The following is a 24,988-nucleotide window of genomic DNA, read 5'->3' on the forward strand; positions in this document are numbered from 1 at the left end:
GGGGCGGGCGGGGCGACGCGGAGGCGGGCCTCGAAGTGGCGCGCGAGGACGCCACGCCCACTTCCGCCCGTCGCCGCGCCCGGGGGCGGTCTGGGTGTCGTCACTTCCGCCGGGCGGCCCTGTGCGTCCGGGTCAGCGGCTACCTGTGCTGTCCGCGGCTGCGGCTGGGAAGTAGGCTGGGGTCTCCGCCGCCGACCGAGAGGAGCGGGCTCCGCTCGGCGCCGACTTCTGCGACCTGGCCGTCAGCCCCACGTCGCCGGTCTGGAGGGGCGAAGAGGACGAGGGGGCCGAGGCTTCCTCCGGGGTGAGCGCGGCCCGGGAGGGCTGGGCGCGCGGGCCTGGGGTGGCCGTCCCGGGGGCGAGCCGCGCGCTTCTGCGGCCGGGAGACGAGGCCGGGCGCAGCCGCCGCGGGGCCCGCTCCGGAGGCGCTTCCCGGAGCACGCCCTGCGCGGGGCCCGCCCTTGGCCCGCCGTGCCTGCGTTCGCGGCCTGGCCCTCTCCCTTCCGCCCGGGCTGGCTGGGCCGGGGCGCAGCCTTCCTTCCTCCTCCGCGACCCCGCCGCCCTGGCCTGGGTGCGGTGACGGGCGCGTCGGCTCCGTGTTTACGACCGGCGTCCGTCCTGGCGCAGAACAAAGACACTTGGGCTTCTGCGAGCCTCGTCCCCCCGGGGGATAGACGCGGAAACCCGAGTGATCAGGGCTGTCTGTTGTAGACCTTCGCGAGCCGGCCGCACTAAATGAGAGTGCGTGCGCGAAAAGCCGAGCCCCCGCCTTCCTTCAACTCCCATACCTGGCAAAAATGGTCTGAATTTCCTGGGTGCGTCTGTTGCCCCGGAGGACTACTAAAGGAACTCAATTAAGTCAGAAGCTTCTTAGGTCCTTATCACGTTGCTCGCAAACTTCCTTTGGCCTGGGACCTCTTAGAGGGCGCAGCTTTTGGTGTGGAGCTCACACTCAGGCTGCCTTCCATTTAGCCAGTTGAATAAAATGTGTGATTGCACGTTAATGTACTGCTTTTTTCATCTTCACCTCCCCGCCCCCACGTTAGGATCTCCTCTTCCTAATGCTTGACTTCTTATTTTCAACTCGGTGTACACATTTCTAATGCAGATTCTAATTTCTGCAACTATAGAAGAAAGTCTGTAATTTGTGAATGGGTAAGGTTTGGGGGTGGTTTTGTGTTGTATGGGTTTTTTTTTTTTTTTGGTTTTGAGTTACATTTGAAATTACCCGGTTAAGTCACCCTGCAGGCCAGTTGGGTGTTTTGTTTTGTTTGGGGTCACCTTGCACTACTAGTTCGCACCATTTCACATTTACCTCTAAACTCTTCTTAGTCTTCTCTAGTGCAGCCCAGCAGTGTCGGGCTCAGCCCGGAAATGCAGCAGGCTGACTTATGCACACTTACTACTTGATCCAGATCATCCTAGATCAGTATTTTTGTGGCCTTTGGGCATCACTGGACTTGGGAAGCTACAAGTAACCAACTCTGGCATTGCAGACTTTGTATAAGCTTGCCAGGGAACTGGACGCATTGTGCTTATTAGAAACAGTTCTGGTCAGCCCTGGGCTCCCGGATATCAAGCCTTTCTCCTCATGTGGAAGCCGAAAGGGGGATGATAACACCAGTGTCCTACCTCATAAACTTGCTGATTGAAGTATATGAGATGATGGTGTAAAAGCAGAACAGTGGATCTGTCCGTTCTGTCTGGAGTAGTGCTTATAGGAGTGATAAGGGAGGAAAGCATCCAAGAAAGAAACTACATATATCTAGATTCAGGAACTGGGGATGTGGTTTGGGGGCACAGCACCTGCCTGGCAAGGGACAGGGTGTGAGTTTGATTCCTGGCCTGAAAGAAAGAAGTGGCTTCTCATAGCTAGGTACAGTAAATTAACCTTGGCTGAAAGGTATCTTGTTGAATTTGTATATTAAAAAGCAGAATAGGTCATTCCCAAACTAATTTTATATGGTAACTAATATAAACAACTGTGTTAGAGATTAAGTGTTAGGTTCTAATCATTTTAAAGATAGCACCATCTCCAGTATGTTGTATGTACTGATAACTGTAGCTTTTGCTGGATGTGGTGGCACACACCAGTAATCCCAGCACTCTGGAGGCTGAGGTAGGATGGGCTCAAGTTGGGAGGCCCGGCCTGCATTACAAAGCAAGACCCCATAAACTGCAACTTTTTAGATGTCATAATTGCTCTGTGCTTATTTTCACAATTCTTGAGAAAAATCAGCATCATTCTAATTTTTCTTTAAATTTTCTGTTAACATTTTTGATACAGCATCTCATTTCTTTCTATCTCCTTGAAGGGAGTATCAACTAAACCTCTAGGAGATGGGGGGTAGTGTTTTATGATCTTCATAAACATGTAGACTGTTTATTGAAAGGTGAATGTAAATATCAGAATAAAACCTTTCTGAAAATGAGCAAGTGAAATTTTGCCTGTTTCCCTTCTGCCAGCTATAATTGCTTTCAGCATAGGTGCTCGTTGCTTGTGCCAGTGTTAAATCGCATAGTAGCACAATTGCTGTGTACAGTCTTCAAGTTACAGTTCTGATACTCATTTTTGTTTATTTTGCTAGCCTGCATGTAGTAAGCCCCTTCTTCATCTCCATTGGGTTTACCCCGCCTCCCCTCATGCTGTCCCAGGAGACATTCCATTAGCTACTTGATTTTATTTATTTTTTTTATTTTTATTTTTTTTATTTTTTATTTTTTTATTTATTTATTTATTTATTTTTGGCGGAACCAGGGATTGAACTCAGGCCCTTGCACTTGCCAGGGAAGCGCTTATTCCACTGAGCCATCTCCCCATAGCTACTTGATTTTAACTTCTCTAATGTTAGAGACCAGAGTTCATAGCCTCCAGAGGCGACAGGCGTGAGGAAGGCTGGGCAGCTGCTACCACCTGCCTATTGAGAACTTACATTATTTCTGTTGTGTTAGGTTATTTCAACAAATAGCATAACAAAGTGTTATTTTCCCATTCTGATTTTTTGTAAATCTGTGAAAAAGAAAAAAGGGAAATAGCTACAGTTAACTTGGCGGTCAGCAGTGTGCTGATTTCCTCCGAAGCGATGTGTGCTGATTAACTCCTTCCTGGTTCCTGTTCTTCCAGCTGCCTGCTGTCCAAGTGCTTCCAAGAGCTGTACTCTGCGGCAGTTGTGTTGTTTCCATCGACCTGGTGTGCTTTCCCCCTAAGACTCTTGATGAAATGACAGAGCTAAGGTTTCTATTTCTCCTGTGTCTCTAACTGGTGTAATTATCCCTTGAACTAAACGTCCACGACAGCGCCCCACTCTGTGTAGAGCAGTGAACGCCCAAATAGGAGGCCCAGGGCCGGAGGACGTGAGCTTACCTGTGCGCAGGAGCAGTTTTCAGGTGATGAACTTGTTCAAGTTGTAAAGCAGCTGCAAGGCGTGAGTTGTCCTCTGGAATTTTATGAGACATGTTACCCGGTCTGCCGCGTACCACCCCGTACACGCCCGATCTTGTCTGAAATGTTATGCTTTTTTCTGGTTATTTGAGGTATTTCTAAGACATCCAGAACATCTTCATGCCTTTCAACACCCTCTAGAAAGAGGAGCTGAGGGGAAAGTTCTCTGATTATTGAATGTACAGAAGTGTACTTGTTTACTTTAGTTTGGGTTTGGTTTTGGTTTTGGGTTTTGTGGTGGTACTAGGACTCGTACTTTCCAGGCAGGCACTTACACCACTGAGCTTCCCCAGCCCCTGCTGTTAGCGTGGGTGCCAGAGGCGTCACAAAAGTGGACATTGGGAATTACAGAGAGTTGACATCGGGAAGATCGTATTTTCACCTGCTGGTGCGTGAGCATAATTCTGGAGTAATTAGTACCAGACTCACGTATTTGTTCTTGTTAACTATAACTCTGGTCCCTTTCCTGTCGTGTGTGTTAAAGAAAATGAGCTATTTGGTGCGTTCAGTGCTTCCCTCTTCTAAGGAGAAAATGACCATCAAAAAGTAGTCTATAGGGGCCGGGGAGATGGCTCAGTGGAATAAGCGCTTCCCTGGCAAGCACAAGAGCCTGAGTTCAATCCCTGGTTCCGCAAAAAAAAAAAAAAAAAAAGTAGTCTATAAAGTAATTAATAAAACTATGTTAAAGTAGAAGTCGTAAGAAACAAATGGCTACAGAGTCAAGATTATGTTAAATGTTTGTTACTATTTTTTCAAAATTTGCTCTTTGTGTTCTCACAGAATTAAGAATAGCATCCTCCTGTGTGTAGAGAAACTGGCTCTGCAAAACGCATGTTTTGCTTTAGGAACCATCACTCTCATCCGTGTTCTCTGTGCTAGCGATTGGCTTGGGAACGAAGCCTCTCCCTGAATGTGAGCAAGCACTTGGGCTGGGAGGGTGCCTCCCGCTCTTGATGAAGGCGCGACTTCAGCCTGTGTGGAATCTAGCCCTCCCGCAGATTCCTGTTCAAATCGTGGTGTTCTAGAATATAATACTTTCTTTTTCTGGTGCAACTGTCTTAATTTTTTAAGTACTGTAACATCATAGCACGTAGGACAACGGTAAAACATGCCCACCTCATTGTTCGAGGACAGTTGATAGGAATAGGAATGGTGCGTATCATTTTTTGCTAAGTATTTTTTAAAGTTGCTGTTTTTAGAAATGGAACAGTGAAGAAGGACTTTTGATGAAAACAGAAAGGATTGCTATAATACAAATCCTTGTTCCCCGTACCACTTTCTTTCCTCCTCTCTAGTCTCAACCACTTGTAACTTTTAGTATTATTAGTGATGTTTTAGGAAATCTTAACTATGTGTTGCTATTATTTTTTTAATAATTTTATCAATTGATCCTAAATGAACTACTCATTTACACTGCTTGCCTGTATATTTGCCACTGTTTCTGCGGTGCTGTTTACCAGTTGATGTTCATGGCTTCCTATTTCTTCACCAGGAATATCTCTAGGCACCTGTTTGTGAAATAAGGAGATTTCCACTTATGCTGTTCCTTATAGGAACCAGAATTAAAGTTTGAATAGCAAGTGTAAATGTGTACTAGTGTTCCGTTTCTAGAATGACCTCTATCCAACAGATGGAATATTTAATTATGACACTGCAGTATAGAATATATTTGCTTTCATTTTTTGCTCCACCTCAATTTTTTGTGTAACTCATGAAATAGCATCCAGACTCCGAATGTACATATGTACCTGAAGACAAATATTTTACTTAACACTATCCTCACTACAAATAGCACTCTATATATTATCTGTACTTTTGGCTATTTTCTGTTCTAATTTTTTGGTCATTTATTTTATTGATACCAGGTCTTGCCACATAGTTCCAACTTGGACAGTCCCTGTCTCAGTCTCCCCAGCACTGAGATTACAGGCATGTGCCGCCCACATGGCATGCAGTACTGGGGATCAAACTTGGGACCTTGCGCTTGCCAGGCTGGCGCTTAGACTGCCGAGCTATCTCCCCAGCCCCTGTTCTAATTCTTTCATACAAAATGTCAACCCTGTAAATTGGTTTTGTGACCAGACCACTGAGGTAAACCAGTGGAGGTGTGAACGGATGTATATTAATACACCCCTTCAACAGATAAAGAGGAAGGGAACCTTGAGTCACTGTGGCCCTTCTCTCCACACAGGCCACTGGCTCTCTGGATCATCAGGAGTTTGCAGCTGACGTTGAATCCAGGCTGAAGATGGAAGGCGTGGAACTGAAAGAAGAATGGCAAGATGAAGATTTTCCAATGTGAGCAGGGTTTTTCAGTGAGAAGACTTAGGACAGAACTTCACATGTTCTGTATTGAGGTGTCATTTGTGTGTATAAAGTGTTGTAAATGATTATTTGGTACTAGGACATGAAAGTTTCTTTCCAACAGTTAAATGACTCTTTTACATCTAATTTTCCAGCCTAACGTGTATATAAGCTATAGCTTTTCATGTTTATTTTGACCATTTAAGTTTCAAGTGTTTTGTTGTACACAGTGGTTTGTTGATTTGTTTTTTGTATTTTAGGGAAGGGTCTACAGGGTGTTCAGGATCTCACTATTAGATTGGACTCGTAGAGATTCTCCTGTTTACAGCCTCCCAAGTGCTGGGATTGCAGGCGCATGCCACTACACCCAGTCTCAGTTGCCATCTCAGCACACCCTGAGGGCAGGGCCAGCATGGCAGGCCCTGGAATCGAACCTTCAGCCCCTGCTTGCAGGCGCTTTAATCTGCTGAGCTGTTTGGCCGGCCCTTGTACACAGTGTTCTGATATAATACTTTTAAAATTAGAATTTGACTTGCCTGGCAAGTGCAAGGTCCCGAGTTTAATCCCTGGTACCACTAAAAATTAGTTAACTAATTAAAATTAGAATCTGAGAGGCTTTTAGGAGAAGGGTCTTTGATCTTCAGAAGTTTTAAACTGGGGGGGGGGATCCAAGGAGAAAACTTAGTTAATAAATAAACAAGGATCTTATCATCTGGCCAGCCATCTAGACAATTTTACAGAGCCCACCTTCTATTTAAATGCTGCCTGCATAGTAATTACTGAAATTGTGCTAGTGACCGGTTTTGAAACTGTTTCATTGCTATTTGTTTCTCAATAAAATTATTTTTAAAAAGAAAATTAAATGCTACTTGCAGAGCCAGCCAGATAGCTTAGCCAGCTAAGGTGCCTGCGGGGTTCGATCCCCAGTGTTCTGTGCCAGCCCTGCTTCCGTGACACTGAGACTGCAATTGAGACTGGGCATGGTGGTGTGCGGCCGTAATCCCAGCACTTGGGAGGCTGAAAATGGGAGAATCGCTGTGAGTACAATCTGTGTAATGAGACCCTGTAGAACCTGTACTACATTCAGTTTTTAAAAAAAGAAATGCTGATTACATGGTTATGGTCAGAAGATACCCAAGTACTCATAAGGAACTGTAACCAGCTAATGGGTCAGCTGTGTCACAGCACATGAGAGCAGTGTACAAGTGCTGGACTCAAGTTTTTCTCATTCATTCACTCATTATTTATTTATTTGGTGCAGGGTCTCACTACACAGCTCCGACTCGTAGTGGTCCTCCTGTCTCAGCCTCCCTGGCACTGGGATTACAGGCATGTGCCACCACACCTGGTTTTGGGGCTGGCATGGCTTGTGCATGCCAGGCAGGTGCTTAGACCGCTGAGCTATCTCCCCAGCCCAAAGTGCAGAACTCAGAAGAACTGTGGCTGTGGCTGACAGCACAAGTAAAATTGAGCTTCCTCATACATTTTATAATTACACTAGTGCTGTGGTGCAAGGAATCTAATACTGCTTTTGTGTTACTTATATCAACTCTAGCAGTCCAGTCTTTTCTTTACAACTAGTTTGTAAGTTGCTAAAGCTTAAGGAAATGGCCTTACTCCATTTCCCACATAATTGTTTCTGTAAGTTGTGTTTCACGGACCTCTGAACTTCCGATATCTATAGATACATGGGTTTTCTTGTAATAAAAGTGTGTCTGTGTCTTCTAGACCTTTACCAGAAGATGACAGCATTGAAGCCGATGTGCTTGGTGTACCTGGATCGGAGAGCCAGCCTGGTGAGACCTTAGTGCTTCTAGTGGGCTTTACACTAATCTTTAGTATTCTATACTTTTTCATTTTTGTCCCAAAGTAAAGACCAACACTGGGCATTTACTGTCAGAGGGAAGTACAGGATAAATTAGCCTTCAAGGAAGCCTTTTTGGAAAAATGTAACTTTCCAAAACAGCCTTGATTTTTGAAATTCTATAGGAGATGGGAGTTGACCTTAGGTAGATGTGATTGTAAAGTTAGCCTCTATTGTTTTTGTTTGTTTGCTTGTTTGTTTTTTTAAAGAACAAGCACGGGTACCTCTTCGATCTCTTGTCAGTGACGTAGAGCTGTGGTGCTCGGAATCCGAATGTGAGCAGTCCATGCTTGGGGCTTTCAGGACATTCCTCACAGTAGCCCATCTTGTCTCTCCAGGGTGTGCTTTGAGCTTTTTTCCCCTTTATTCAGCCCAGGCTCTCTGTACAGGGCTAGTTTTTCCCATACTCTGTACTTTTGCTTTTTTTTTTTTTTTTTTTAAACTTTGCTTTTTTACTTGTTTTACCCAAATTCTTTGTTTGAGAAAAGAACCCAGACTCAAACTCCAGGAGCCACAAGCACCACAGAGCCCAGTAACATTTATCTGGTGAGCCACTTTTAGAAGGAGCTACCTGGTGCCAGGCGTTACTTGGCGTAGCCAGCCCAGAGGAGACCCGGTGTTTCTTTCTTCAGTCCAGCCCGTGAACACAGCACTCTGAGAGTTGGAGAGCACAGAATGCCCCAAGGGCAGGGCCGAGATCCCTTTCTCCCTGAAGAAGCTGTAGAAGACAGAGAGCTCCTTCTCCCAGCACTCTGTAAAGAATCACGGGGATATGTGTGTCTTGGGGAAATGAGACAGCAGATTAAGGTTTGCAAAGCTGGCTGAGGAAGTAGCTGGTGACCTCTTTGATGGTAAGATTCTGAAACGTGCACAGAACAGTTCCCAAAGCCCTGCGGTGGGCTTCTCCTGGGAACTCAGAACAGACACACAGACGGCTGGCCTAGACGTGACGTCAGCCTGAGGCACGGACTCTCAGCATACTTCCTGTGATCCTTGTAGACGCTCCCAAGGGCCCTCTCCAGGTTAGCCCGAAAGGACAGGTACCAGAGGAGCTCGCTGTCCTGGCTTTCCTCACAGTAGCCATCCTTTTCCTCCAGGGTGTACTTTCACCTTGCTTTTTCCTCTTCTGCTCTGCCCAAACTTGCCGGCTTCTCCTTAGCTCTTTTTGCTTTTTCAAATAACTTTGCTACCATTGGGAGGTGGAGGGGGATTGTTTCCTGTTTTTCTCGAAATGGCTGAAGTGTTTCTCTTATTCAACTTGAGCATCTAAAGCAGCAGTGGCAGACCTGGGGCACAGATGCTGCAGGCATTCAGAGCCCTCTGTGCTGCCGTGCCAGCCACGTGGCCGAGCATCACCCCAGCAGCTGAGCGTCGGGGCTGTGCTCGTGCTCGAGATCAGCGATGCCAGTAGTAGAGCCAGGCAGTGGCAGGAGGAATTTGGGCTCTTGGCCTCTAAAAGGTTCACCGTCTCTGATCTGAAGCATTCCCTGTAATGTTTTTTTGTTTGTTTCCCAATACTAGACTCACCAGAAGTTAATGGGAATAAAGTGAGAAAGAAATTAATGGCTCCAGACATTAGCCTGACTCTGGATCCTAGCGATGGCTCTGTGCTGTCAGACGACTTGGATGAAAGTGGAGAGATCGACTTGGATGGCTTGGACACCCCGTCGGAGAACAGCAACGAGTTTGAGTGGGAAGGTAACTGCTGCCATTCTGCCCTGATCTCTGCTTGCAAAGGTCTGTCTTTGTACTCATACAAGTTTGTACAGAGGTGTTCTCTTTAGGAGAATGAGGATAATTGGTAAACCTTCAAACTTGGTGAGAAGCCTTCTAGAATCACTGTTTTAAAAGATTTTGTTTCAAAAGTTAGTCTTTCAAAAGTTCATAGGTTTGTGTTACTAAGAAACAAAATCCTGCAAGCAGTTGCATATTCTGTACTTTTCCAAACTTTTTCAGCACTTTAATTGACCAGTGGGGCGAAGTTTCATTTTCCATAAGTTCCTTAGAAACACTGGCTGGGAATTATGACATAATTTTTTAGTTGATGAAGTAAGTAGAAAACTCAGCAGACATAACGGGAAATGTGCTGAAAGTAGTTGAGGGTTTACAGAGAAGGTCTTCTGAAGAGAGGTTGAGGGATGATTCTTAGGTAGGTTTGCCTGTTAGTACTTTACTTTGCACGTTGACCAACTTGAATTAATGTGGGCACTTAGCCTCCATACCTCATACCTTCATTGCTTTAATTGGAATTCAGAGGAAATAGCATGTATTTCGCTTTGCATGCTTTCTTGAATTACATCATTGCTGTCTACAATATCTTTATACAGTTGTTAATAACTTATATGTACCATCTTTAAAATGATCCTCGCTTCAAAGGCACCAGGCATTTTATCGGTAGAAAAAAGTGGTATGCTGTATCTTTTGTTGCTTTTTTCCTTCCCTGTTTTACTGATTCAGTAAGCAGTCCAGTAATAAGCAATGTTTTATAAAGATACTGAAATAGTTTTCTGCCTATGTGTTTTGTCTCCTTCTTTAATGCTGCTGTAGTCATTTCCTGGAAGGATATTTTCCGTTAACAGCTTTGTCTTGGAAACAACTAACATGCAGTAGGTTCCCCTCCCCCCATCTTTTGGTAAGGACTATGATACTAAAATTTTGAAAATCATTACTTTGTTAAAAATCAACTAAATTGCGGTCTCAAAACACAAATTGTACCTAATCATTGGTGCTTGTTCTTTGCTTAATATTACTTTAAGTAGACTTTTGCATGTATTCTTCAGAATATACACACACATTTCTGCTTTATCAAACTGATCACATGCAAAATGAGCACGGAGCCGTTAACCACTTTCTATCTGGTATTTTAGTGTTAGGAATTTACGTTCTGAGAGCACTTGGCTGTCCGTCACCTGGAGTAACCTGTAGAGTAACTGTCGCGGACAGGATGCCATGAGCACAGTCTTGACTGCCATTGTAGGACCACGTAAGATTGCGATGGTTTTGCAGATTACCTTTCCTGAACTTTTGGAGATAAATTGCACTGGATTAGGGATTAGATGCTTTATTGAATTGGGCACTAAGTTTCTAGAAACTGAATTCTAAAGACATAAAATGGCCTTAATATAAAGACCAAGTTTCTTTATTAAGCAAGAAAATTTCAAATTCCACAAATGATATGATGGAAATTCTCTGAATAGCCAGGCATGCTGACGTGTTTCTATAGTTCCAGCTAGGTGGGATCACCTGAACCCAGGAGTTTGAAGCCAGCCTGGGTGACGTAGTGTGACCCTACCTTAAAAAGAAAAGAAAAAGAAAAAAGCTGTATAATCCAGATAGTAAAGTGGTTAACACATAATTTTGTTTTTATTGTATAAATAATAATTTGTGATTCAAAAATCTTTTGGCAGATGACCTTCCAAAACCTAAAACTACTGAAGTCATTAGGAAAGGCTCAGTCACTGCGTACCCCACCACAGAGGAGAAGGGGGATGGGCGGCGCTGGCGCATGTTCAGGATTGGGGAGCAGGACCACCGGGTCGACATGAAGGCCATCGAGCCCTACAAGAAAGTCATCAGCCACGGAGGTGAGAATGTCCAACGAGTGTTCAGATTTCTTTAATGCGCCGTCCAAAATCTAGATAGTCTTAGAAAGCACCCCTACAGATGTTAACATAATTTTGAAAGAATAATAAACATGTCATCTGAAGGATCTACATTTGAAGTAAAAGAATAAAAACTAAATATAAAAATTGTTGGTATGAACATGCATGCAGCACATTCAGAAAGTATAAATAAGGGGCCTGCCCTTAGCTCAGTTCTTTAAGTGGCTGCTTCAGCAGAAAGTATAAATAAGAGCTGAGAAAAAGGTCTCCTACACCTAACTGTAGACTGCGAGTTTACTTTCTCCCCTTTGTATGCATTTCTGATTTATACAGTGAAGTACTTTGATGTTAAGTACGTGGTTCAATGAGTTTTGACAAATCCCTGTATAACCTTAGATATTCATAGTCCAAACTTCTAAATACAAACATTATTATTGTTTCAGAAAAAGGTACTCAGAAATTTTTCTAGTATCTATCAGATAAAAACATGACCACTGTTGTCATGTGCATCCTGATGCTTAGATCTGCCTTCTAGAATTTCATTCAAGTCAGGTCACATGCTGCATCTCTACTCTTACTGCCCTTTATTCAGCATATTTTTAGGATACATGCATATTGTTGCATTTGTTCATAGTTTATTCCATTTTATTGATGAATAGTACTTTATTCTATTACATTTGCATATCCACTCTCCTTTTTGAACATGGGCGTTATTTCCAGTTTGGGCTATTATGGTAAAACTTCCTGAACATTCTTACACAAGTCTTTTCTTCAATAAATTACTTCCACATTTTTATGGAAAACCCACTTTGCAGATTTGCAGAGTACACAACGATGACGTTAGTTGCTTCCCTCAGGGAATGTACAGGCCGCCAGTAGAGCACGAGTCCTGAGGCCTGGTCCTCCGGCTGTGCTGTACGTGGGTGTTTACCGAGGCACTGTGTGAATAGCGCACAGCGCCAGTGGTTGTCGGGGTGGAGCTTGCTGTGTAGGACACACATGTCCCTAAGGCGCCCTTGTGCCCTGGAGGAGGAGCACAAAGTTGCGGAGGTTAACTTTTCTCTCTCGTCGTCACTCAGTGTACTCTCTGCCAGCTGTACTTTCTTGCTTCTACAATCTTCATTCATCTAAAAGCAATCACCTAAATAGTTGCAATTACATGCTTCTGCCTAATTTAACCTTATTCAGATGAAGAAAACAGGTTAATTTGGATCAGGAAGTCCACAGGCACCCATGAACTTAATTCAGATGGTTCGTAAAAATGGACCGTGAGAACTGCCATATGCTTCAAGCCTGATTATCTTTCTGAAGGAGCACTTTATTGGAAAATAATTAGGGCATCTGATTATGTGGGGTTATCACACGCAATGTTTTATGACGGAAGAATTGCAGTGAAGATTTAATGTTCTTGAAATGTTCAGATCTTTTCCTGTTTATGAATAATAGAAATGACATAAAATATGCAGATTAGTAGTTTTTCACCAGTAGTTCTGTCAGATATCTTGATTTCAGTAATTCAAATTCTATAAAATGTTAGGCATTGTTGGATATAAGACTTTCTTTAAAAGTACCCACTTTAACCTTATATTGTATAAGAGCCTTTTAGCCACTGTGTTGTTCCTGCTTGGATTATATTCCTTTACTTGTCTAGTTGCTAAAATATGGCCCGCTTTTTACCCTTAGCAATTCAGGTTTTCTGTCAGCCATGCAGGTGCCCGCCAGAGCATCCTCCCAGTGAAATCGTGCTAGTGATTGGTCCTTGATTGCTTTTTCAGGATATTACGGGGATGGACTAAATGCCATCGTGGTGTTCGCAGTCTGCTTCATGCCAGAGAGTGGCCAGCCTAACTACCGATACCTGATGGACAATCTCTTTAAGTAAGTGCAGCTTAACAGGAATGCTTGGGCAGAATTCTAAGGCAGTTTTATTTGCACTTTAAGGAAGTGAAAGTAAGCTGATTTCTTTATCTCATTCTTTAGCATTATGAAACTGTTGTTTTCCAGTTCAACAGAAAAACTGGCCATTTACAATTAGAAAATATGTTTCAGGGCCAGCCAAATAGCTCAGCAGACTGAAGTGCCTGCTTAGGTGGACTCAGTGGCCGGGGTTCGATCCCCAGCGTGCCATGCTGTGCCTTGCCATGTGGGTACTGTCCCTGGGGCGCACTGAGAGCACAAGTGAGACTGGGCATGGTGGCACATGCCTGTAATCCCAGCTCTTGGGAGGCTGAACGCAGGCAGATCTCTACAAGGCCGATCTGCATAGTGAGACCCTGTAGACCCTACACTAAATTCAAAAAAAAAAAAGAAAGTGTGTCTGTTTCAACCTCATTATTTTACATTTGCAGACATTAAGTATGAGGAAGTAACTTTCGCCTCAGCATTGAGTGGCTTCGTTGCACTTACCCCTAGAGCCCAGGGTAATGGATTGGTGTGGTTCTCTTCCTTCCACTGAAGCAAGCTGTTTCCCGGGTTGCTGTACTTTTGTTTGTTTTTTCTGTATTTAGGACAGCCTACAGGGTCTCACTACACAGATCAGACTCGTAGTACTTCTCCTGTGTTCAGCCTCCCGATTGCTGGGACTACAGGCACACGCCACCACACCCAGTCTCAATTGCTGTCTCAGTGAGCCCCACAGGCAGGGCCAGCACAGCACATCTGGGATCGAACCCCAGCCGCTGCGCTCTGCCTAAGCAGGAGCTTTAGTCCACTGACCTATCAGGCCAGCCCTGCTGCAGTTTTAAAATCCTTATTGTGGAAAATTTTAGCTTCCATAAAAGTAAAGAGAAATAGATCAGATAATCTATCCATCAACCACTTGAGCAATTACCAGCTTGTACTTTGTTCCCACTTCTTTCCCAGCTGTATAATTTTGGAACAAATCGCAGACATCGTATCATGTAATATACAAACATTTCAATATGTATCTCAGAAAGATAGCTTTTAAATGATATTGATAGCTAATGCTGCTTTAAGTTTTTAGTTGTTCTCCCTGTCTGTAGCTGTGTCATTTGGAAAGTCTCGTTCAGGTGTACACACAGTGATATGTAAGACTTAAACTTACTTTGTTTCGCAGGTATGTTATTGGCACTTTGGAGCTGTTAGTAGCAGAAAACTACATGATAGTTTACTTAAACGGTGCAACAACGCGAAGAAAAATGCCCAGTCTGGGGTGGCTCAGGAAGTGCTATCAGCAAATTGATAGAAGGTGATGTGAATACAGGTGGAAAACTGAGTGATTTTTTTCCAATGTCTTTATTAGAGTACATTTTATTTTGTTTTGCCACTTTCCCATTTCCTAATTACATTTCTTAATTGTGTGTTTTTGTTCTCTAAAGGTAGTGTTTTATAAGATTACGAATAAAACTGTGAGTTGTCTTACCAAGAGCAGCTAACTCTTCAAAGCAAACTTAGCAATTCGTTCTTTATTTCTCTGATACCATTGTGAATACCTCCTACAGTTTCTATCTTAGGGAAAGGATGGAGAACACAGCACATTTTCTGTTACTTCTAAGTATGACTTAATTTGTCATGCTTAGCATATTTTATCTTTCTTAAATAATTTTCCTCATCACAAACATTTAAAATTAAATCATCAATTGATTGGATTTTGCCATGGCTAATTCAGAATAGCTTAATCAACTCAGCCCCATTAATAGATCCTTCTCCATACCTTATTGAACATCAGCTAGCACTTGTGATTGGGGGGATATGAGTGTGAGTGGCAAGTTGTGGATCCATAGTGGTCATTTTATTTATGTGTAAAATACGCATGATAAATATCTTTATTCGGTTACTTTGAAGTGTTTTATTTTTGAGGTAAGGTCTTTGTAGTTCAGGCTGACCTTGAACTCACCATGTAGGTTAGGCTGGGTTCAGAGTTTTGGTACCATCCTTGCCTCAGCCTCCTGAGTGCTGGGATCAGAAGGCGCTACCAACACATCCAACTGAAATTCCTAAGAACAGGTGTTAAATCTGACACATGTTATCTGTTTGGTCATCTCTTCTACCTGTCTACCTGAACTGTACCTTTCATGATGTTAAAGAAATTAGTATCATGTTCTGCTGTAGTCTTTTTTTTTTTTTTTTTTTTTGAAACAGGGTCTCGCTGTGCAGTTCAGGCTAGCCTTGAACTCACTTTGTAGTGCAGGCTGGCCTTGAGCTCACTTTGTAGCCCAGGGTAGTCTCAAACTCAGCAATCTTCTTCCTGCCTCAGCCTCCTGAGTGCTGGCATGACAAGTGTGCACCACCACACCTGGCTTTTCTACTCTTTAAAACAGTGAAAATAATTTTCTTTTGTGTTGTGTTAGCCTTTTCTGGACTACAGGGTCCTGAAGTCAGTGAGTGCGTACTGGGAGACGTTGGATATAGTCAGTGATAGCTAGGTGTGAATTTGGCCACAGAAGTACAGTGGGCTGTAAAGCAGCAGGCCGGGCCGCAGGACTCGGGAGCGCGCCTCCGTGTCTTCAGGAGGGCCACGTCGAGTGAGAGATTCTGGGAGCTGGTTCAGGGATTTCATGTAAGCCTATTTATCTTCAGTTCCTAGCAGTGGGACTTATAGACATTTATAAATGTTCTTTAACTCTTAGGTTACGGAAAAACCTGAAATCCCTGATCATTGTTCATCCCTCTTGGTTTATCAGAACACTTCTGGCTGTTACACGACCATTTATTAGGTAATTTCCTAAAATGTTTGACTTATAAACAGTTCTTTTCCTTGCATAAATTTCATGTCAGTATTAAGTCAGAAATATTGACGCAGTTGTCTTTATTCTCTCCGTAGCTCAAAATTCAGCCAGAAAATTAGATACGTCTTTAATTTGGCAGAACTAGCAGAACTTGTTCCCATGGAGTATGTTGGCATACCAGAATGCATCAAACAGTATGTGTTGTTCTGTTTCTTTAATGACACTGTTGACTCTTTATATTTGACGTGCAAGAGGTAATAGTTTTCACCATTCATTTCTTCTGGCTCCATACCATATTTGTAACACCGTTCAAAGAGCAGAAGAAGCCTTTATCTGTTTTCCCTGTAAGGCCATGTGTTCTTCAGATTCTTATTTTCTTCAGCATCTATTGAAGAACTGTGGAAACGATTTTTGGTTGTATGATTTCATTTCATACATTTGAAGACTGGTGATTATGTTCTTAAATGATTTTCTGATTGATTATAACTAAAGAACATTCTCAGCTAAAGGATTGCTGTCAGCTGGGTGTGATGGCGCACACCGGTAATTGCCAGCATTTCGGAGGCTGAGGCAGGAGGTTTGCCACGAGTTTCAAAGCCAGTCTGGGCTACGTAGTGAGTTCAAAGCCTAAACTATATAATGAGACCTATCTCAAGCACCGCCCCCAAAAAAGTTTTCCCAGAGAAATAAACTTTTGTTTAAATCAACCCAACCCTAGTGTCCCACTGACTGAAATTTGTTCTGTTTACCAAATTCACTTTCTTCTATTTCACTTCTTAAAAGACTTATAGGCTAGTAACAGGACTACCTGAGCCTCAGGTTGCAGTTAGTAGGAAAGCTTGTCATGTGACACAAGGTTCTAGACTGTTCACTGTGTCCACACCAGATTTAGTGTCAGTTTTTACTTTCTATGTAGTGTATTTTTGGTTTTGCATATATACTGATGTTCATTTTTAGTGCCTTTTGTTAGTTTTTGTTTCATGTGTATTTACTTCAATAATCTTCCCTACCAAGGTATGAAGAAGAAAAGTTTAAAAAGAAACAAAAAAGGTATATGCACACCTTGACCGGGTTGCATCTAGACTAGTCCACTCGCATCGCACAACTAACCCTCCCTCCTGGTTGGTTAGCCTGTAAACAAAGATGAGCGCGTGCAAATATAAACACGCCCCAGTGCGCGGCTCCGAGGCTCCGCCTGAATGGGGCCTGAGCCGCCCTGTTGTAAATACTGTAAAAGTCAGTTAGGAATTAAGCCCTCCGCCCACCTTCCTGGGTGTCTAAATACGATGGTGAAACCAGAGAAGTTCCTGGTGGAGTATTCAGAGATACTTTTGAAATACCAAATGCATTTGAGACTGTTTCACCATTTCCTTTAACTCCCTAAGTTGTGCTTTTGCACTATTTCTGCAGCCGCTTTTAAGGAATTGATTCTTTTCCCGGGGTTGATTATATTTGCAGTGCATGTCTTCTTTGGCTAACCAACATTGATTTCCTTGTATGCTTACATTAGCCTGTTAACCAGCCAGATTATACATGTGATAAAATACCTAAAAGTTCAATGTACCGTTAACCCTTCAACACTCTGCTTTCCATTTAAATTTAAATTTGAACACCTCTGCTTTGAGCATAACTGTGTGCTTATATCTCGAGAAACTGAGAGGCAAGGGTATGAGCGAGTTACCATTTTCTGTAGTACCTTAGGAAAGTAGGATTTAGCTATACTTTATTAATAGATATTTAAGTATTGAGAAATTAGCAAAACTGTAGTCTAATAGTTTCCTGAGAATCAAGTTGAAAGGCTCCTGTGTGTAGCGGCTTTGCCCATCTATTGCCAGCTGGAATGGCTTCATACTGAACACATCTCTGTTCTGTTGGTGAACGAGAATTCGGTTAAGCATGTGACAGAACCTAGCTCTACACTCCTACAGGACACTTTATGATTTAACCAGTACTGACCACGAAAGGTGCCCGTGATGCCGGACAGTACAGATGTCTCGTTCCCTCCTAGGCATAGCTCTGCATTTGTAAAATACAATTTCCAAATCCTGCTGTTTTGAAGCCAGCCACTTCTTGCATTTCGAAGAGTGCCTTTGTTGATAGAATTATGCTGTGCATCTTTTATTTTTTTTTTTTTAAGTTCTTAGTACTTATTAGGTGTTAAGGGAAAGGTACAACTCGTATTTATTTAAATACATTATTTGAAACAGTCACTATTATTGTGTCTTGATTTTTGTTTTCCACTTCTGTTTTAACTGTAATGAGGATTTTGCATATATCCTTCAGCTACTGGAAGTTTTTTAGTTTCTTGAGAAAGTGAGCCGGTGTCAGCCTGAGAGTGACAGCACCTGACGTAAACATGCCGCTGCACGTTTTTAAAGCCACATCTCCGCGCGCGTAGGTGTGGGTGCTCACTGAAGGCGCGGTCTGCACGCAGTACACTGTGTCCAGGACGGGCGCCGCAGGCGCTGGAGGACACAGTGGAGGTGTTTGCTCACGTTTCGGGTGGCTCGGTGCACGCGGGGCCAGACAAATGGCGATTTAAATATTTCAACAGAGTTTAAAAATGATTACGATATCAGCACCTAAAGGCGTTTTAGATGTGAAAACATCAGACGTATATTGCATTCTTTATGTAGAAATATCCCTTTTAAATATTTGATACCAGTGTAAAGAGTGTTTACAAATGTCAGCCTGGCTTTACAGAGGCCTGGGGCTTTCACTGCTGATCGACTGACTTCTAAGTGATCGCGCGATTGCAGTAATGGAAGCAAGTGCAGAACGTATCTTCTCCCATCTTACCAGCTGGTTTTTGTGGTGTTTTGGTTTTTTTTGTTTTATTTTTGTAGTACTAAGGATCAAGCCCAGAGCCCGTGTGCTGAGCTGTATCCCCATCCGTTTTTATTTATCTTGCAACAAGTTCTCAGTAAATTTCCCAGGCTGGGTACAAACTCGCAGTTCTCCTGCCTCAGCCTCCCGGAGTGCTAAGATTATGAACATGCACCCTCACGCCTGTTCTATCTTTAAGGTTCTAACCTTCTCCACACATGGGTTATTCACACCACAACAGATACGTATTAGCCTGTTGTGTGTTATCGTTGAAGCGTTGGCTGTCATTGTGTGGTCTTAGGTCATTCTTCTAATCCCAAATTGGGAGGCCCTCTCTCCAGCCCACAACTAAGCCAGTGAGATCTTTAATGCATACTTGGATCTTTCTGAATGTTGAATTCTCATGGTCTTTTACTACCAAAATCAATAAGAGATGTTCATGAAGTATACCAGTACATTTTGCAGACTTGTGTGAATGTGCATTTTTATTTCTCAACCTAAAAACATTAGTTGATCCGTTGGTACCCTTAGTGACACTTTGCTGTTCCACCTCACAAAGGCATTTCTGAGGAAGTCATGTTCCCACCTGCCAGTCCCGCAGCGCTCGGATCCTGCTGCAGCCAGGCTCTGTGACCCTCCGAGGACGTTACCTGTGCCTGTGTGCAGCTGATAGTCTTTAAGAGAAACGGCAGTCACATTTCTTGCCCGTGTCCTCCTGCCCTAAACTCCTGTTACCGCTTTTGGTTGGGAAAAATAATATTTGGTAATCTTTTACTGTCTGCTTCTTTGCAAAGCTTTGTTTTTTAACAGAATCATATTCTATGCTGGAAGTAATCACTGCTTTTAGAAAGGCAGTTGTTGAGTTGCTGGCATCTTATTTGTATTTTTCATTCAACAGGGTTGACCAAGAGCTAAATGGAAGACAAGATGAACCGAAAAGTGAGCAGTGAGCGTGGCCTGCAGGGCACGCCAGGCTGAAGACTGCAGCCGTGGTGCAGCCACATGCTGCCGTGCATTCGCGATGCACTTGCTGGCTTGTATTTTGTGTAATCTGTGGCAAATTGATTTGACTGCTTAACGGACTTTGTGTAAGGGCCTGCTAGCTGCTGTCCTGGTTTTTCAATCTCCCGGATGTAGCTCTTTGGTGGCTACTCGCATTGTATCACTTGTATTTTCTGTTGCTAAATAGCAGAGAACTACACTTTATATAAAACAGTTCATGCATTTGTTTGTTGAATAATGCATCTTCAGTAAAGTATTTATATGCATAAATGGTAAAGGAAAGAAATAATATATATTTTTATGTTTTTGAACAATATTTTTTAATGTATACCTATCTTGTGGAAGAATATGCAGGTAAATAAGACCATTTTATAAGTGCATGTTAGAATTTTTGTTTTTCTAAATGGTTGAATACATTTCCTGGGTAACTTAGAAAGTTAAGTTGCTCTAAGGCAGGAGACAGTGAAACTGAGTCTTATGATACCCAAAGATATAGATAGATTAGTGCCGTCCTGAGCTCGCTTGACGTGTACAGTTCTTTAACTCCAAAGTGCAAACACAAGTGGCTTGCACATTTGCTCCTTTTTAAAATGAGTCAAAAAGCCATTTTTCAGAACTAGAGAACTTAAGCGGCTAGAAATGAGGGTCTGTATATATGTATACTTGGGGCATTCTGTCTTCTGGCCCAGAGTCAGAGCTGTCGCCAAGTCTTGGACTCGTTCACTGATGTGAACTAAGTGGTGTGCTCAGAGCGCTGCCCCGAGCGCGCGGTGCCCAGGGTATGGGGGCTTTCCTGCCACTCCCTGGGCACGCGGGGGGCTGCTGTGAACGTCGCTCTCACTGTGGCACTTTACCAAAACACTTCTGTGGCGGTCCTTTGAACTCAGTGGTGGTTTGACCGAGTAAGATACGGTATGTTTTCAAGTCAAATCGTGTTGGACGGTTCTGTAAATGAGGTTACTTTTGTAAGTCTTAGGGCATCATTTTCTTGTATTCTTTGGGAAAACATGTTTGATACAAGCATTTAAGCTCCTTGTTTCTTATTTTATAATTACCTTTACATTGAAATAAATTGTACTGCCAGACAGCTTAATTACCCACAGAGACATCGATGGTCCCACCCGTGTCCTGTGCCTGCGCAGCACAAGGGTACGCGGCGTGCGCCCTACCTCCACACGTGCAGACACTGTCCCGCCATCCTGTGCGTTGCTGTCCCAGAGTGACTTCCAGGGCAGCAGAAACCAGGCATGTGCACGGCTCCCAAGAGTGGCTCTTGCCCGTACTGAACGTAGGCGTGGGCTATGCTGCTGGCAGTTTTTAGCATAAAGTTTCTCTTACAAAAGGGAATTTTTCTTTGCTTTACTTTCCCCTCGGCCATATGTTATTCTGCTAACTTAAAGTCTAGCCCAGGAGGTGCTGGAGGATTCTCTGGATGAAGTCTCATTCAGCAGCCTCTCAGCTCAGCCACAGCAGTCCTGCCTGGAGGCATTACAGTAAATTCAGCCCCAGCCACCACCGTAGGGACATTGTGAGTTGAGGAAGGCAGTGGGGAGGAGCCGCTCCGCGTGCTCTCTGGATTCAGCGCGTGAGGGCTGCAAATGTGATGTAGGTCAGGCCGCGCTTAGACGCCGTGCAGGTCGGAACAGTGTGTGTGGCCTTGTCTGTGTGTCTCGGTGTTCTTAAAGCAAGTGGAACATTCTGATTGGTGATTTTCCACCAGGTTAAGCCCTTAGCTCCTGAATTTGAAAAATGTAAAGCGTAACTGAAACTTTTTATTGCTTATTAACTTTTGGAGTCATCATTCCTAAGTAGAACATTTGGGGAAAGTGCTGTTTTTCTAATTTTTTTTAAATAGAGGTAGCCTAATGCTGTCAAAACATTATGATTCAGAGGGAACATTGATGACACGAGTTACAGTGGAAGGGACAGGCTGTAAAAAGGGTGCCTTAAAAGGGTGCCTGTTTTAATCTGCACCTTAATGGGAGCTGCTGCAGGGTTAGACCTGCAATAAATGTTTCATATCTGCAAGACTCAAGATGATAATTAGTAGATTCGGAGAAAAGATTTAAGTTTAGTTTTAATTTGTAATTATGTAACATTTTTCCTTATTATCCATTTTAATTTCCATTACTGATTTAGGAAAAAGTACATCCAATTCTGTTCTACTGGGGTCATGGATTTAACTTAAATGGTTAAATTTGCTCTTTCTGTAACCAGCTGTGAGTCCCTTTTTTAGTCAAAAATTTCTCTTAAGAGGTGTGAATAATTGGATGCTGCATTCTGCTGATCATGCACTGAGGGGCTGCATGATATGGAGCCCCCTTGTGCGCTTAGTGGTCAGCAGTACCAGTGGGGTGGAGAGGCCAAGAAGAAAGGATTCTAGGTAGTAGCTGAAGAGGGATAAGGGCTTAGCTCTAAGACGCCCCTGACCGAGTGGCTGAGGGCGCTGCACCAGGCAGCTGGGGATGCCCTTCCTTGGGTCCAGCACGAACCCTGGAGACCGTGTGCTGAGGGAGAAAAGACCTGGGATGAGCGTGGGTGCTTTCCTCTGCCTTCTGTCTCACTACAGAGGCAAATTTGAATGGACTGGGTTAAAATTATAATGCTCTCGCGTCAGTAGTAGTCAAGCCTGTGATTTTCTGTTTCTCAGCTGGAAAGCTCTGCGTCCATACTAGACTCGTGGGCTGGCAGCGCAGCTTGGCGATGGAGCGCTTGGGTGGCATGTGTGGGCCTGGACGTTCAGGCCTGGAAGGGCAGGCAGGGAAGAGGGAAAGAAACCAAGAACTGGCCCGGACGTCCCTGCCAGCTGCACTGAATGTAGCACTGAAACTGGCTGATGGATCAGTAAACCGCCACAGCAGAGTGGTTTTTTCAACCACAGTTCCAAAACTTAGGAGTAAAAGGCCTGCTTCCGGATAGGCTGGAGGGAACTATAGTGTTACGATTTGGCTGTGTGAGTGCTCAGGGCATTCGGAAAGGTGAGCTAGTGCAGAGGTGGCTCTTCAGATTCCTTCGGTTGACGGATGAATTAGTATTGGGGTACCTCTGGGAGAACATGGGGGGTTGTGGCAGCTCCAGCGCTTGCTTTCCCATGTTGTAAGTAGAAAATTGTTGACTTCAGAGATGACCACAGCCCATTTTTTATTTCAGCCAAGGGTTGTGCCCCTTCCCACCGCTACCCCCACCACCCTCCTATAGAGAGATTTGAGAAATTGTCACAAATTTCAGAGGAATGGAGTGATAAGTAAAAGGAAGTAAAGTGAGTTGGGCCTGTTTGCTACTGAGGAATTTACCTTGCCGCAGGGCTTGGAATTTGTGTTGTTGGAGAGGAGTCAAGGGCCCTGGGCAGAGCGCAGAGGGAGGAGGGCAGCACCCTCCCGGGCTAGTTTTTGGAGGTGCAGTGTAAAGTTAGAATCTTCACCAGAAGTCCACGAGTCTGGATGGCAAGAGAAAATAAAGTGGTATATGAGACAGTAAGGAGCAGCGCTGAGATTGCAACAGAACAGCTTATCACAACTACATGTAATAGTAACGACACATTACACGTGTTGTTTTGCAAGCTAAAAATACTGTGAAAGCATCCCATATAGCCTTCACGAGTTTGCTTTCAAGTTAATGAACAGAAGTATCAAGATGTTTGCTTCAGAAGCCATGTTTGCTTTTGAAGGTTTTGGGTTGTTTTTTTTGTTTGTTTGTTTTTTTTTTTTCCAGAACTGGGGATTGAACTCAGGCCCTTGAGCTTGCCAGGGAAGCGCTTATTCCGCTGAGCCATCTCCCCGGCCCCTGCTTTTGAAGTTCTTAAACATTTCATGTTCAGTTTGACAAAGGAACTTGGATAATATCAGCTACTTTAGGGTCCTTTTTTAGCAGTTGCTTGACAGTTTATATAAGCCTGCCTAGTAAGTATCAGTGGTATTCAGGGCTACTGACTGGCCCAACCCTTGAGACACGATTCCCGTAAAACACAATTCAGGGTAGCAGTGCACTTAAATACGGATTCAGAAATATGTTCCTTACCACAAGTTCGCATGCTGTCATTTGAAGAAACTGTGACCTGTGTTAGATTGGTGTTGACTAGAACTGTCACTTCAGTGTGAAAATTAAACTTTGCTGTCTGTCTGCTACGTGTTGGTGAGGTCCCTGTCAGAAGTGTTAGTATTGGTCTTACAATGTAGGAGACAATATTTTCTTTTCCTTTGACCTTTTAGGAGTACAGTAATGTGTGTCCCTTTTTTGTTGCAGTTTTCCAACGTTAATAAATTTAAATTACTTGGAAGTTGGTATTTGTCTCATTTTATCACTTGGCCTCATTATGCTACAGATTTTTACATTGAATTATCTAATAAGCTTTTCAAATAACCTCAGACCTTTACTGTCCTTTATACTCCGATGCTTCCTGTTCTTTGAGTGAACAGGTCTGCGTTGGTCTTTAATATTGTTGAAAGTGTAAGCAAACATTTCATGGTTTATGGGGGGGTCCAAGGATGAGAGTATAAGAAAATAAGACCTGGCCCAAATGAGCTGTTTCAAATCCAGGCCCGGTAGGGTACCTGTGGCAGAGGTGATTTTTTTGGTTTTTGCTCCTATTAATCAGTAGGCAGCTGCTCTGGGCCCAACTGCTGTGCACCTCACTGCTGTATTTACTCCCCTTAGGGTCCTGAACCGCAGAAAGACAAGTGTGGCTGGCAAATGAGCACAAGTTTTAAACGCAAACTCTGCCAGAGGAAACAGAAGAATCACAAGCTAAGAGCCTATAGGACTACATTTATTTCAGCCCTATTTTTGAATGGGGTGGAATTTCCTCTACGATAATTTTTACAATTCGCCTTCAATTTAATATTGCAAGGTTGTCCACAGTAAAACCCAGCCATAAAATATGAATGCCCGTCCTTTAACTGCAGCTAATCGCGCAGAGGAGTAAGTGCAAACCACGATTCTCAAGAGAGGTCAGCGCCCTCCCCGCCCGGGTCTGGAGGCTCCGGGGCCCCGCCCCTCTGCGTCGCCCCGCCCCCAGCGGCGTAGGGGGCGGGGCTCCGGCAGGGTCACTTCCTGGTTCCATAAGTACTTCCGGGTCGCGGCGCCAGCTCTGCGGTTTCCGTGGCGGCTGAGCTAGTGGTCGGCTGTGCGGCCACTCCTGCGGGCCCTGGCCGCGCGACTGCTGCGCTCCGCGGCGGGAAGCGCCTCCCGCAGGGACTGGTGAGCGGGGCCGGCCGGCCGGGGGACTCCGGAGCCGGCGGGAGGGACGCGGGCCGGGTGTGGC

General features: G+C 44.0%; 2 protein-coding genes across 6 annotated transcripts in view; both read left to right on the plus strand.

The window, feature by feature from the left end:
- The first annotated feature begins 47 nt into the window (after positions 1 to 47).
- Bnip2 (BCL2 interacting protein 2) lies at positions 48 to 23,994 on the plus strand. 4 transcript variants are annotated; one of them, XM_004628859.2, is made up of 12 exons: positions 48 to 304; positions 5,634 to 5,740; positions 7,475 to 7,542; positions 9,132 to 9,308; positions 11,018 to 11,194; positions 12,988 to 13,090; positions 14,289 to 14,420; positions 15,802 to 15,888; positions 15,996 to 16,094; positions 16,915 to 16,950; positions 19,625 to 23,395; positions 23,524 to 23,994. In XM_004628859.2, exons 2-11 carry the CDS (start codon positions 5,691 to 5,693, stop codon positions 19,674 to 19,676), a joined length of 981 nt encoding a protein of 326 aa, XP_004628916.1. In that variant the 5' UTR covers positions 48 to 304; positions 5,634 to 5,690; the 3' UTR covers positions 19,677 to 23,395; positions 23,524 to 23,994. The 4 variants fall into 4 exon arrangements, with proteins under 4 accessions (XP_004628916.1, XP_004628917.1, XP_023568237.1 ...); XM_004628860.2 differs by lacking the exon at positions 16,915 to 16,950; XM_023712469.1 differs by lacking the exon at positions 23,524 to 23,994 and having other exon boundaries at positions 16,915 to 16,949; positions 19,623 to 19,668.
- Positions 23,995 to 24,793: 799 nt separating this feature from the next.
- The window catches only part of Gtf2a2 (general transcription factor IIA subunit 2), a 14,377-nt gene continuing 14,182 nt past the window's right edge, over positions 24,794 to 24,988 (plus strand). For both annotated transcript variants that reach the window (XM_023712684.1, XM_004628861.2), the window contains exon 1: positions 24,794 to 24,924. The gene's annotated coding sequence lies outside the window, so the exon portion shown is untranslated. The remainder of the gene's footprint in view (positions 24,925 to 24,988) is intronic.

Source organism: Octodon degus, unplaced genomic scaffold (genome assembly GCF_000260255.1).
Source record: "Octodon degus isolate 3935 unplaced genomic scaffold, OctDeg1.0 scaffold00026, whole genome shotgun sequence".
Lineage (NCBI taxonomy): Eukaryota > Metazoa > Chordata > Mammalia > Rodentia > Octodontidae > Octodon > Octodon degus.